The sequence below is a fragment of the Neovison vison genome, chromosome 9, assembly GCF_020171115.1.
Source record: "Neovison vison isolate M4711 chromosome 9, ASM_NN_V1, whole genome shotgun sequence".
NCBI classification, from domain to species: domain Eukaryota; kingdom Metazoa; phylum Chordata; class Mammalia; order Carnivora; family Mustelidae; genus Neogale; species Neogale vison.
Genome location: NC_058099.1, coordinates 12,642,681 through 12,656,072, shown reverse-complemented (window position 1 = coordinate 12,656,072; position 13,392 = coordinate 12,642,681). Strand labels below are relative to the sequence as shown.

Genomic DNA, 13,392 nt, shown 5'->3' with positions numbered 1-13,392 from the left:
GCATAAAACCCCCCACAGCTACCCATTATGAAACATATTAATATCTCCCTACGAGCAAAGGGAGTGGAAGGGGGAAAAAAGAGAAAAACCATTCTCTAATTTAAAAGGAGAATAGGATCAGACACCACAAAGGGCCTGAGCAGGGCTCTCCAAGCGGACTACCCTCACATGAAGCAGAAAGCAAATGCTCCAGGTGCCAAGGAGCCGTCTCCCTTTCCTCGAAACGAACCCGGTTCTGGCAAATGGTTTAATCTGCCCGCTGTGGAAACGGGAAACGCAGCACGTGCAGACTGATGTTGGATCCTGATAAGAGGCTACGTTTGCAGAACGTGTTCTTAGTAAATTACATAGCATGGCCCCCAGATTAGTAATCCAATGGAAGGAAACTGGCAAAAATGCATTTCTCTCAAAGAAAGCTGTCAAACTGAAGAATCAGTTAATTTCTATTTCTCAGAGAAAGAGAAGTCTCCACGCCCCAGGAATTATTATGACATAAAAAGAGAGAGAGAGAGAGAGAGAAAAGAGGCGCTTAATTCATGGTAATATGTGCTACTATTATGTGCCTCTTGAGAAAACGGCACGGAAAGCTGGTTCGATGAGTTAAGTCTAGACAAGGGAATGACAGTTCATTATTTCTCATTTCTTGGTAGAAAAGAAAAATAGAATGTGGCCAGACTGGCATTAGCATAATTCACTCCTAAAACGGCTGATCTACACAGCACACTATGAGAGATGGTCACTGGAAATAAATTCGGTCGGATGTTTATTTTGTTCCCTCCAGTTCTCTTTAAGGAACTCGGAGAAAAAGAGTGGGTCGTCCAGGTGAAAGCCAAGTTCAGCTTCTGTGTTTGCGTGGGAGACGGGAGAGAGTATATATCTCACCAGCAAATATGTCTCTTGTGCAGTGCTCCAGAGAAGGGCACTTGGCTCGATTTAACATATGGCATAAATATTATTAATTCATAATGAAGCAAAATTTAAACTGCAGTGGAAAGGAGAGAGAGAATGGTTGTTAGCAAGAGAAAATGCTTGCTGTTAAATTTAGCTGGCAAGACCGAACTTACTTCGATAAATCCAAGTGCAAAGAATATCATCTTTTACGATTAAGTTGCTGTTGGGATTTGTCAGTATATTTCAAAAGGAAAAAAAAAATCTATTAACAGTTGTGCAACGTTTTCTCCACTTCTTCCCACATCTTTAATTACGCAGGACATTGACTGGGAGGGTATGGAGGGACGGGAGAGGGGTTCACTGTCCAAATCCTGCTCTGGCCGTCTACTCTCACCTGAAGACATTGTTCTCCTTGCTCGCGGTCGCCATGGTCACTGTCGCTCCCACCGACAGTGCTGGCCGCGGACTGGGAATGATGGCTATAAGACCTAAGGGCCTCAAACCTGACAATAACCAGTTTTACATGCAAATGCCCTTAATTATAGAGAGAAAATGATGGAAAGAATCATAAAGCTTATCATACATGGACAGATTTGTAGCGATGTTTTCAACATCATCCAGTTCCCATCTGAGAGTGTTTTAGAATCCCCCTTTGCTAGAACCATTCTCAGTTCCGTTTTCTTCTCAAAATCGGGTGTGAACATAGTAGTCCCCTCAGCATGTCCCTTGCCTCCCCTGCCAGCGCTCACACACTGGTGGTTTCTATGGGCAGTCACCCTTCGAACCCACACAGTGTTTAGAAATTATTTTCTGAATCGCCGCATTGATAGACATGTCTTGAGATTTTACATAAAAATCAGCATTTCTAGCTTCTCTTGAAAACTCAAAAGCTCTGGTGATATGTGCCCAGGACAGCCTTTCCTTTAGCTGGGGCATGTGTTCCTCAGGCTGCCGTAGCCCGGCCCTCCCCATCCTTCCAGAATCCACCTGCTGGCCTCCGCTTCTGGCCCAACCCCTGGAGGCAGCTGAGACTGTGATTCTTTCACTATGTTATTTTTTCCCAAATCTTCACTGTTCTCCCCCATCTCTTAGGTTTCAGTAGACGGTTATTAGGAGTTAGAAGGAAGCATCTGACATCTCTCTTCTCCCTTCTTCCTGACTGGAACTCGACCATGATGGCTGGATTTTGAGCAGCTATCTTGTGATATCAAGGCAAGCCTGAAGCTTGAAAAACCCATGCTTAGGATGGACGGACAGGAAGACAGGAAGTGGGGTGTGATCACATTGTGGAGTCATTAACCAGCCCTTGAACACCCCCATGCCAAACTTCCTCCTATATGAGAGAAAATCAATCTCACTATTTTAAAGCACTTACAGATGAGGATCTTTTACTATGAGACAGATGCAATTCCTAAACAAGTCAGAAGGTATCGGGTAGTATTCTCAGGGAAGTAACAACATGTGTCTCTTGACTTTGTTGAGAATTCCCGCTGCGTAATGGAAATAATCGTACAAGACCCCCCCACTCAGCAAATAGCTCCTGTTAACCAGGCTCTGGGCCAGGTGCTTCAGGATGTGTTGCATCCCAACCTCATAATAACCCTGATAAGCAGGAGGGATTAGTCCCATGTTCAGATGAGGGAACCGAGACTTGGAGAAGGCCAGGGGTTTGCCCCAAAACCGCACAGCTATTAAGTGATGTGCCTCACTCAGGAGCCAGACCCAAAGCCTGGGCTCTTTCCGCTGGGCTTTCCTCTGCCCCCTCACCCTAAGAGGACACAGAGGCCTTCTCCAGATCACCGTGTAAGGGGGTATAGCTCAGTGGTAGAGCATTTGACTGCAGATCACCGTGTAAGTCCTAACTCAGGTTTCCTGAAACAGCAAAGATTCCTACCAATTCTTCTGAACACTGACCGTGTCTTCTGTGTGCTGTCCCATCAGGAACAGAGAGAGCCAGAGTTGGAGTTTATAGAATTCATTTGGAGAAAATTGTACAACAGAATGTTTCCAATTCAAGTCTTCTAATTATTTGCTTTAGTGAATAAAACTATGAAGGATGTGACTTTGAGGTGGAAGGTAGAAACATGAAAACCAACAAGGAGCAGAAAAGCAGCCCCGAATGCTGGCAGAGAGCTTCTTCGAGGTGGGGGACACCCAATCCTGGCGTATAGCTGGCTTCCTCCCCATTTTGTAGGGTCACCGAGACTCAGAGGTGGTTTCTAACTTGCCCCAGGCTTACGCGCCTAGTGAGTTCTGTCTCAGGGACTTAGTCCTGTGCCGCCCCAAAGTGCCCCGGAGAGTAGAGGCAAGTGGATGAATGATCAAGAGGCAGGGGTTATTTTGTGGCAAAAACCCACTTGCTTTATCTCATGTCTTATGTTTACACTTCATGCAGATTTTGTATTGTACTTGATGATACAATCGGGTTATCTTTATATTAGGATGAATACATTAAATTATTTATCCACTGAATTATTTAACTTTTCTCTCCTGAAATGGACACTTGGGGCAGATGTGCCTTGTTTCTTTGCTGTGGCTTCATAAGCGCTCAGCCTGCAGCCACATACCTCTGGGAGAACATCACCCCAGCTTAAGAGCTACAAGGTCTGTCTGGGTCCAGGGGACAATGACTTCTCTGTGGTTTAAGGACCTGATTCAAGGTAGCACCGCCTTGTGTTTTCATGCCATCCCATCTGTCACATTCATGAACTCACTCAGCAAACAGGAGGGGACAGGGTCAGCCTCCAGAGCAATCTGACCCAAATTGGGGCACCAACCTCGCAGCACAGATGGGCTCCCCCAGGAACAGTCATGGGTGATGGGACCAGTCAGATGTGGGGTTCCACTGCACCCTGCCCGAATCCCAAGCCGGAGGGGCTGGTCTCACTGACCTGATAAAAGTCCGAAAGCCTGTTGGTCCCAGCTTCATTGTCCCCTTGATCCCCAGGAACCGGATAAACAAATTTGCCATCCTGTCCACCAGGCGCAGGTAGTTGAACTGCTTGGCGTATTTGGGGAACACCTGCTTGAGGCAGATGGAGGGCAGGTGTGCTTCGGGATTGGGGTTGGCGTCAGAGGCGCTGGCCAGCTCGCTGTCAGAAGGCTCTTCTTTCACAGCTCGTGGCTGCTTAAGCTTCTGAGACCTGCAGAACACAAGCAATGAGGGACATGACCAGCATCTGGAGGGGGTGTGGCAGTAGGTAGAGCACCTTCCCTCAGCCACTCTCCTTTCTCTACACTCACCGCAACCTCGGGAGGTGTGAACGCTCTCTCTATTTCTATTGTACAGACCAGAAACCTGACCTCAGAGAAACAAGGTCCCCAAGCTCACACAGCTAGCGTGGGACAAGGCCGGGACTCGAACCCAGGACAGAGTCAGGACTCTGTGGAGTCCTGTGGAAGCTTCCACTTCCTCTGTTCTCTCACCCCAGATTCCCAATACGGACATTCTCCTTTACCGCACTCATGAATCAAGAGAATACTGTTACGGAGCAGCCTAGGTTTGATTTCAAACTCCTACTTGTGGGTAGTAATTGAATAATTAAGAAATATGAAAATCTCATTGGGGGCTGGCAAGAAGCCAGAAGCACAGTTCAATGAACAATTTGCAAAGATACATCAGCTATCCAATTCTAGGAATAGGCACAATTATGTTTTCGAGCTTAACTATTTTCTTATTTGGAACTCATACCAAAAAAAAAAAAAATGATTATAGTGTTGTGATTCCTGAATCTGGATATTTTATTCTGAAATTCTTTTGATATTCAAGAGAATTCCACAACTAATAACACTCACATACCCACCTCTGGCCTGGAATGTTCTTTTTTTTTTTTTTTTTTTAAATATATTCTTTTTTTTTTTTTTAAAGATTTTATTTATTTATTTGAGAGAGAGAGACAGTGAGAGAGAGCATGAGCGAGGAGAAGGTCAGAGAGTGAAGCAGACTCCCCATGGAGCTGGGAGCCCGATGTGGGACTCGATCCCGGGACTCCAGGATCACGCCCTGAGCCGAAGGCAGTCGTCCAACCAACTGCACCACCCAGGCGTCCCTGGCCTGGAATGTTCTTTTCACCTCCAGACCCACATGTCCAACTACCACCTGTTGCTGCTTCAGGATGGCCCCAGCCCCCCAGGCCGGAATGTCCATTTCCTTCACCTCAAGTCTACATTCCCCGTCTCCCTGGACGTCACCCCCATCTGCTAGCTACCCAAGCAGGACACGTCGGGGTAAATGACAGTCCTCCTCTCCCTCTGTCTCTGCCACCTGTCCTAAGTCCTCAGTATCTCTTGAAACCAGCTCTGCTCTCCCCTGCTGGCCCTTGTCAACTCTTTCCTAGACTGTATCAACAGCGTCCAGCCTTTCTCATCCATAGACCCATAGACACTGGCACCAAGGCCCCTCTTCTTTTTTACTTTTCTTATTTTTAAAATCTTTTAATTATTATTATTATTTTAAGAGAGTGAGCGCAAGTGGAGGTGGGGTGGGAGGGTAGTGGCAGAGGGAGAGGGAGAGAGAGAGGATCCCAAGCAGCTTCCATGATTAGCGCTCAGCGTGGAGGCCAGCGCTGGGCTTGATCCCACAACGCTGAGATCACAATCTGAGCTGAAACCAAGAGTCAGATGCCCAATCGACTGAGCTACCCAACCACCCCTTGAGGCACCTCTTCTAAAGCAAACCTGGCTGGGTTGTCCCTTACAACTCTCCACTGATTTCCCAAGTGCCTACAGTGAAGTTCATACTCTTCACTCTGGCACTCCAGGCCCCCCTCGATTTCTCCTCCATCCTCCTCATTTCTTATCACTGTCCTAGACACACTATACCCTCAAAGGCCTTGGGCACGCCCTGCCACCCTACCCTGCTGCCCATTGGTCTGGTCTGGGCCAGAGACTCGGAGCTCACTGGACGCCCAGCTCTCTTCCCTCCGGTGCCTCCCTCTGCCCTTGGAGCTCATCACACCTTCCCCTCCACTGTGCCACCCACAGCTGGTCTGGGAACCGGTGTAACCATTTCCATCCATAACCTGCGTCCACTCCTGAGACAGAACCCTGAGCGCTTTGTACTTGGTCGGTAAATACTGCCCAACTGGCCAACTGCAGGAAATTTAGAACCATGTCTTGAGCTCAACACCAAGGCCATTTTCTACTCTTTCCTTTATTAAATGGCCTCATTCCCTGTGCTCCCACTTCCAAGCACACCATCAGTCACGAAGTTGGGCCATATTGGTATCTTTATACCTGCTTTCCTTGGCCTTTGAGGCCTCCCCCTAGCCCTGGCTGCCTGGCACATTTCTGTTCCACTTCCAGAGCCAGCTCAGATGTCTCCTTGATCGTGCTGATGACTCTCTGCCTGGCCCCGCTCCTGTTTCTCAGACTTGCTCCTTGGTTCCTCTGCCCAAGCGGCCCGGCATTTGTCTAGACGCTGGTCCCTCCCTCACATCTCATTCAACTCTAACTCATCCAACTCTTTCTCTCTCATTCAACTCGGTTTCAACCTGGATCGCTTCAGGTGCTTGGGAGATGTTTCATCGAATTTGTTGAATTGGGAGTTTGCTTTTAAAGGCCAGGCGGGTCTCAGAGAAAATACCAAGGTTATGATATTTTGTACACCATAGGGTCTTTTTAACGGGGAAGAGGTTTGATAGAGAAACAGCAAGCTTGACAGCCCTGCCCTAAGGATCTTCTCTCTATTCTGGGTCAAGGAGTCAGCCCCTGAGAAAGAGAAACCCCTTGTGTGAGTCAAGGGCTGTGAGTTCTGTTTGCAGATCCTTCCGCGTGGGTCTTGGGTCTTGGCACGGGTCTCAAAGCAATGATAGAATGAAGACGGAACCAGAACTGCCCACCCCACCTTTTTCTTTTCTTTTTTTAAAAGATTATTTGTTTATTTTAGAGAAAGAGAATGTGTGTGAGAGATCGAGCTGGGGGAGGGGCGGGGGAAGAGGGAGAGAGAGAATTCCAAGCAGACTCCCCGCTGAGCACAGAGCCCCATGCGGGGCTTGATCCCAAGACCCTGAGATCATGACCTGAGCAGACATCGAGTCAGACACTCAATTGACTGAGCCACCCAGGCGCCCCAGGAAAACCCCTTTTAAAGTTCAGCCCTGTATGGATGGTTCTGGGGAAAACAAAGCCTCGCCCACCAAGGAGAGGCCTGATTCCCGGGGAGAAACACCTTTCCCAGGTGGGATGCGATCTCCCTCCAGCCAAGCCGGTTTCAGCATCATCTCCTTGAGTTCAAGAACAGTAAATAGAAGTCAGGTGGTTACTTTTCAGATGAAATGAAATGTTTTCACATGAAGGTTATAGGAAGACAGTTAAGGGAAGAGTAGCAGTGTTTCTGGAGATTAGCTCTTCAATTCCTGGCTAAGTGGCAATCACTGACTTTAGAAGCACTCATTAAGTTTTTGTTAGAGGGAAGATTTGGAAATGTACAGTTTGCATGCGCTCAGTGCCGAAGGAGAGAGCTCAGAACTCTTCCCAATCAGCCGCCCCATCTTCATTGTCTCATCCGCTCTTCGCAAAGCCCTGTGACGTGACTGTTATTTTTATGCCCCTGTTCCAGGTGAAGACACCAAGAGGCAGCAAGGTTTGCTACGACTGAACCAGAATTAAAAATCTGTCCTTCCAACCAAGCCTTCCGGCTCACCCACTGCCACTCCACTGCTCCACAGTGCAGCAAGATTCACGGGGTGGGGTGGGGGGGAGGTCACAGAATCCAATGTACGGTTATTTACGTTGTGTTTTAAATAGTGTTTTTAGATTAAAATAGTCATCCAAGCTCTTTGTAGACATTTTGAGAAATGTATAAAAGAATGTAAGTCATTGTCAGCCACAGGTCAAGGATAAACACCACCGTGTTTTGGTTTCTTACTGATGTTTGTAAAGTTAGGATCACATTCCACGTAGCATAGAACCTTCTTTGTAATGACATCATGAGTGTCTTCTCATGGCATTAGATATGTTTTGGGAGCGTAATTTCTCATGGCTGTGCGATGTTCGGTATTAAGCCCGAATCGTAATTCAATCAGCCACCCCCTCAGCTGAATGTCTGTGTGGCCTGTCTTTGACCAAATGGGACATGGTGGTCAGTCCCTAGGCAACATCATCCCTCCCAGAAACATAACATGTCACAGCTGGCAGCAGCCTTGGAGGTCCTTCTGTCCAATGATGTCATCTATTTCCTCGGATGTGGTCTACTGTATACAACATAAAAAAAAAAAAAAAAACACTTTAAAGTGTACAACTTTGTGGCATTTAGCACATTCACAATGTCATGTACCCATCACCTCTATCTAGTTCCAGAACATTTCCATGACAGTGCCGTTTCAGAGAGGAAACTTTAATTCCAGGCAGATAAGGCCACTAGCCCCAGGGGCTCCTTTAATTAGCAGATGGCCCAGGGTCCTGGTGGCCTCTGGCCAGGCTTGCCCAGGTGATGGGGACCCTGCCCCTCCAGGGAACCTCTCGGGCTGGGCAAGTTTTGCCAATGATGTGCATGTCAGAGAATGTCTCCCACCAGTGTCCTCAGCCCGAGCCCTGCCCTATGCCCAGAGCTGCACAGAATGAGGGTTTTTTCTCTTTAACGTGAGCCCCTCACATTTCCTTCAAGGGCTGCTGTGTTTACTGGCTGACTACCATTTCCCTTCCTTCCTGAATCCCAATTAATAAGCTCAAGATGAAAAGGGCCTTCAAAGCCACAGATACCATTTCCATACTCAAAACCACAAATACAGGGGGAGTGTTTCACTCAACCGGAAGAAGGCAGTAAAAGATGTAGCTGGTCTAGAAGACGGAATAAAACAACGAGAAACGGTATCTTTGCTGGAGCTAATTCCAATGATTACATCGAGATCCAAGTTATCGCAAATACTGTAAAACCCTGCTTTTATTTAATGGCATTTTAATGGAACCGTCGGGTTTATGAAATAAAAGTGACTGGTAAAGAAAACATAAATCAAGCTTACTAGTCCTTTGAGGTAATTTTTTTTTTTAATTATTGAATTTGGTATATCCTTGGCTCATTAAAATTCTGGAAAGTTTTCTCTATTATCGTTTTTCAAATAAAATGGGATTCTTTGTTATTAAAACCACCTTTCTCTATTTTTCCTGGAAATCCTATTTATCAGGGATGTACTGTGTCAAGCATTGGGCCAAGCAGCTTACTTATGCTATCTCAGCATTCCTCGTAACAGTTCTATGAAGTAGGTAGAAACTAGTGCCATTTTACAGATTAGAAACCCAAGATCCAGAGAACCAGAACACTCCCAGCATCCCAAGTCAGTAGTGGAAACAGAATTCATACTTAGGACTATATCACTACATGTTCCATACTTATCTCAGTAGAGAGTTTTGTGCCAATTTGATTTTTGTTTTGGCGCTAAGTTGACCCAAATCAAACCAAAGACTTTTTTCTTAGGCATATACTATAGTTCCCCAGAAATTAATAAGACAGGAAGGCAGATAAAGCAACGTTAGATTCCAATTTCAGAGAAAGTACATGAATTCTCTCAGAGAAATAATTTCCATTTTTAGTTCCTCATGCCTTCAATAATTTATTTGTTCATGAACTATTTCCCAAGCATTTCCTTGTCCCAGGGGCCTTGGATACATGGGTGAGCTGGCCGAGGTTCTTACTGGCCAGACGTGTGTGACCAAGTGGGGAAGACAAGACCCATGTGTAAACAGTGAGTGAGTCAGGTGAAGATGGCCAGGGGAGCATGCAGAGAAGGACCTCGGGCACATGGAAGGAGGTCGGTTTGCCGGGTCCTGGTAGTAGGCACGGAAGGAGGCTGTTGTGGGTCTTACAGGACCTTGGATGTCAGACCTCTTGGATCTGGTGGTGTCGGAGATCAGAAGGGAGGGGCAAAATCAGAAGTCTGGTAAAGGTGAAGGAGCCCGCCAGCAGTAATCAAGGAAGGGGCGTGGGTGATGCTAGGAAGCTCCTGCAACATTCTAGGTCAATGGTTCTGAAAGCATATGGCCTGGACCAGCTGCCTCAGCACTGCCTGAGAACTTGTCAGGCATACCAATTCTTGGCCCACCCCAGGCCCACAGACTCAGACACTGAGTGGGCCGAGCACTCTGCTTATCCGGCCCCGTGGCCGACTCCGATGCAGGCTAAGGTCTAAGAATCACTGATTTGGGTGAAAGGAAGTGGATATGGCAACTGCTGGATCACGGAGGGACAGAAAGCGATAGAACACCCAGGATCAGGTTCCCAGGCAATCCGGGGCTTGGCAGGAGAGCCTTGGTGGGCAGTGGTGCCGCACTGGCAAAAGGAGGTAGGCAGACTCGTTTCCCTGCCACGTGGCTGACTCCTGTCCCCGCAGTCACTTGGGACTTCAAATGCACATTGTCATTCCTGAAGAAACTGCTACCCATGTACCACAGAAGTGCCTTAAATTAGCCCAGCAGCTAATTTAAAGAGCTGGAGGATGAAGTCACTAAAAATAAATGGAACCACCAGATAGCCCAGCTCTGTCTCTGGATAACTCTCGGCTATCCCACGGCCCCCATTTGCTTGCTGGCGGCGCTATGCTATTGGAAGAGAAGACAAGAGACAACAGCATGGCTGAAGCGTGTGTTTCCAGAATTGATGAGGAGAAGGACTCAGTCAGGGAACTCTGTCCCATGCTCCAGGCCCTGTAAGACCGATGCCGGGTCTATTTCTCCCTGCGCTGTCCATGCAATGTGCCTCTGGCCACCGCCCCCTGCCCTGATGGCTTCCTTCCACAGCACGGTGGGGCAGTGACAGCAACAAACACCATGGTGATGACACTGGTGGCACTTACTATGTGCTAGGAACCGCGGTTTAAAAAATTTAACCTTGATGAAATCCCACCAAGTAGGTGTTACTGTTCCTCCCATTCTACAGATGAGGAAACTAAGATACAAAGACACAGACTAATCCAGGATAGAAACCCAGCGAGGGGGGGCCAGAGTCCTTGCTTCTAAACAGTGCATGATGCTTCCTCCTTGCCTGAGGACTTAGCAGGCACTGAGCACCAGGAGTCGGGCAGGATACCTGCAGATCTCCTTCGAGCCCTGGCCATGACCCTATGATTTACAGACTGTAAGTGATGCAAAAAATTAACTTCAGAGAAGTTAACCTACCTTCCAAAGGCCACTCAGCTATTACAGGGCTACGGGTGAGGATTTGCCCCTGGACCCACTTGAGTTCAAAGCCAGGGTGCTTTCCCCTCCATCAGGCTACAACTCACTGTGGTTAAGCACCTTCTCTAAATGCATTTTTACCTCCGACTGGAAAGAAGTCTCTTACTTCTGATGGGACGGTACAAAACTTCGGCATTGCTTAGGATCAAAAACACAGCCCACCCATGAAGCGTCCAGATGAATCTGCTTGGGAGAGGGCAGGGGCTTATAACTGACCTCAGTGGGGTGACCTGGGAGCAACAGCACTTACCTGGAGGGGCTGTTCCCTTTTGGTCGCCAAATCACTCAATCCCTATTTTACCATCACAGCCTCCCACGAGTCACAGAAGCACCGTGTTTGTCACGGGTATGAATTAACAAGGGCCCAGCGGCCACAGCAGCAGACTGGGTCTCGGTCCCTGCTGGGGATGAGCTCCCTGAGCCACCAGGCGGGGGCGGGGGCGGGGGTGCAGCAGGACCATCTTCCTGCCAAGGCGATGAGTTAACAAAAGGACACACACGAGGATTTCCTCCGGTGCCCCCATTCCCACAGACCCAGAACTCGTGCTATTTCAGCGCTGGAAGGGCCTTCAAGGGTCATGGGGCTCAGCCCTCTCATTTTCCGGATGAGGGAACTGACAGCTCATTTTACAAAGACATCGCAAGATGCTTCTTTTCGAACACAGCTCTCTCTGCTCGGCCCCTGCGCACAGAGCCGGCGTCTTGCCATCGTCCTTGCTCTCTTGTCTTGGGCAGTCAGAGTAAATGAAGCGCACCGTCACGTGGGTGGGGGGCGCGGGGCGGCTGCCCAGCCACTCCTCCCCACGGGGCACCAGCCGGGTGGTCCTCTGGAACCCCAGCTCTGCACGCTCGAGCAGGGTGACCCAGGCAAGTCATCCAGCCCCAAAGCTTCAGTTTCCTCTTACCAAAAATGGGGAAAACAACGGCGCCTAACCTATAGGGCTGATGTAATTACAGGGAAAGTGCCTGCATCGGGCTTGGCACAGGGCTTCGATACCGGTTAGCTTCTGGGATTTGAATCACCGTCTTTATCTCCTGTATGCCATCATCTCAAGAGGCTCACTGCCTAGTCACCATCGAGGGGAGACATCTGCGTACCCCTCTGGGAACCCCAGAGACCATGGGGTTTCTGTAACCACTCTCTGACATTCTGCTCTACCGGCAACTCATGTAACTAGACCCTGGACCGCCCTCCCGCTCCCCTGTCTGGGGACGCTCGCCGCAAGCTGGCCAGGTCACCCTGCACTTGTCTCTTGTCCCACCTGAAATAAATCCCCCAGATGAGTCCTCTTCTCAGACCTCACTGGATACCTGCCCCTTACCTGAGGATTACTGATGTCACAAAAAATATTTGTTGTTTCCCACGTAAAGAAAGAATTAAACTGTGGAATGAGAAGGGGCACTGGGGGAGGGTCTTCTCACCCCATTTTTCTTTTGCAATATACAGGGAAGTTGAGGCAGACCCTTGCTTGAGGTGAGGCATCAAGAGGTGGTGGCAAGGGCAGACAGACCCAGTTCTCCTGACTTCCCGCCCAGAGCCTTTTTTTTAAAAAAAAAAAAAAAAGAAGAAGAAGAAAAAACCCAAAACAAAGAACACCACGCCTAAAGCTGAACTGCCAGAGTGGCCAAAATTCTGAATCTGAATGAAAAGCTTCAGGCCCTTCTGGGGGGCAGGGAGGAGCAGGGAGGGCAGAGAGAAGAATTGTTTTTACCCAAAGGGCTGAGGAGTCCCTGCTCTAACCCCACCAGGGGGTTCGTGGCTGTCTTTCTACAGAAGATTGGACCCCGTGTTTAGCTTTGCACAGGGACCTGGAGACGGGTTCTTCCTTCTGCGCCTGGCCTGCACCGGCTGCCAAGGCACCCTCCATGGGGCTCACCTCATGAGCAGAGCCCTTGGGGCTGCTGGCCGGCCTTGCCTTCCAAACTCCACATTCCTCCCTCTCTGTATAAATGTGCTTTCCCAAATTATCCGTGGGAAAAACACTCACCCTTCAAATCTTGGACTTCGTAGCATTTTTCCCAGAAAACTCTCCACAGGCTTTGGAGCTAGAATGAGCCATCCCTTTCTCTAAAACCTTTCAGATTTGTACATCGTTATCATCCTCATCACGAGAGGTACAGGGAACTGCATCTCTCTCCGGCCCAAAGCGGAGCCCGCGGTCTGTGTTCTAACACGCGATCTGGCACACAGGAGGTGCTCAGGACATCCGACAGGGAATACAGATGGGCATTGTTCCCCTGAGTTCTCACGACAATCGAATCAATCACTCGGGTTTACTTCCGAGGATGCTGAAGCTTTGAGAGGTTAAGTCAGCTGCTGGGGTGAAGAGG

The 13,392-nt window shown here is 48.5% G+C and overlaps 1 protein-coding gene across 4 annotated transcripts in view; it reads right to left on the bottom strand.

Moving 5' to 3' along the window:
• Positions 1–13,392, bottom strand: part of TTLL11 (tubulin tyrosine ligase like 11) — a 225,814-nt gene that overhangs the window by 39,976 nt on the left and 172,446 nt on the right. For all 4 annotated transcript variants that reach the window (XM_044264981.1, XM_044264982.1, XM_044264984.1 and 1 more), the window contains one exon: positions 3,783–4,034. In XM_044264981.1, the coding sequence (XP_044120916.1) occupies positions 3,783–4,034 (252 nt within the window). The remainder of the gene's footprint in view (positions 1–3,782; positions 4,035–13,392) is intronic.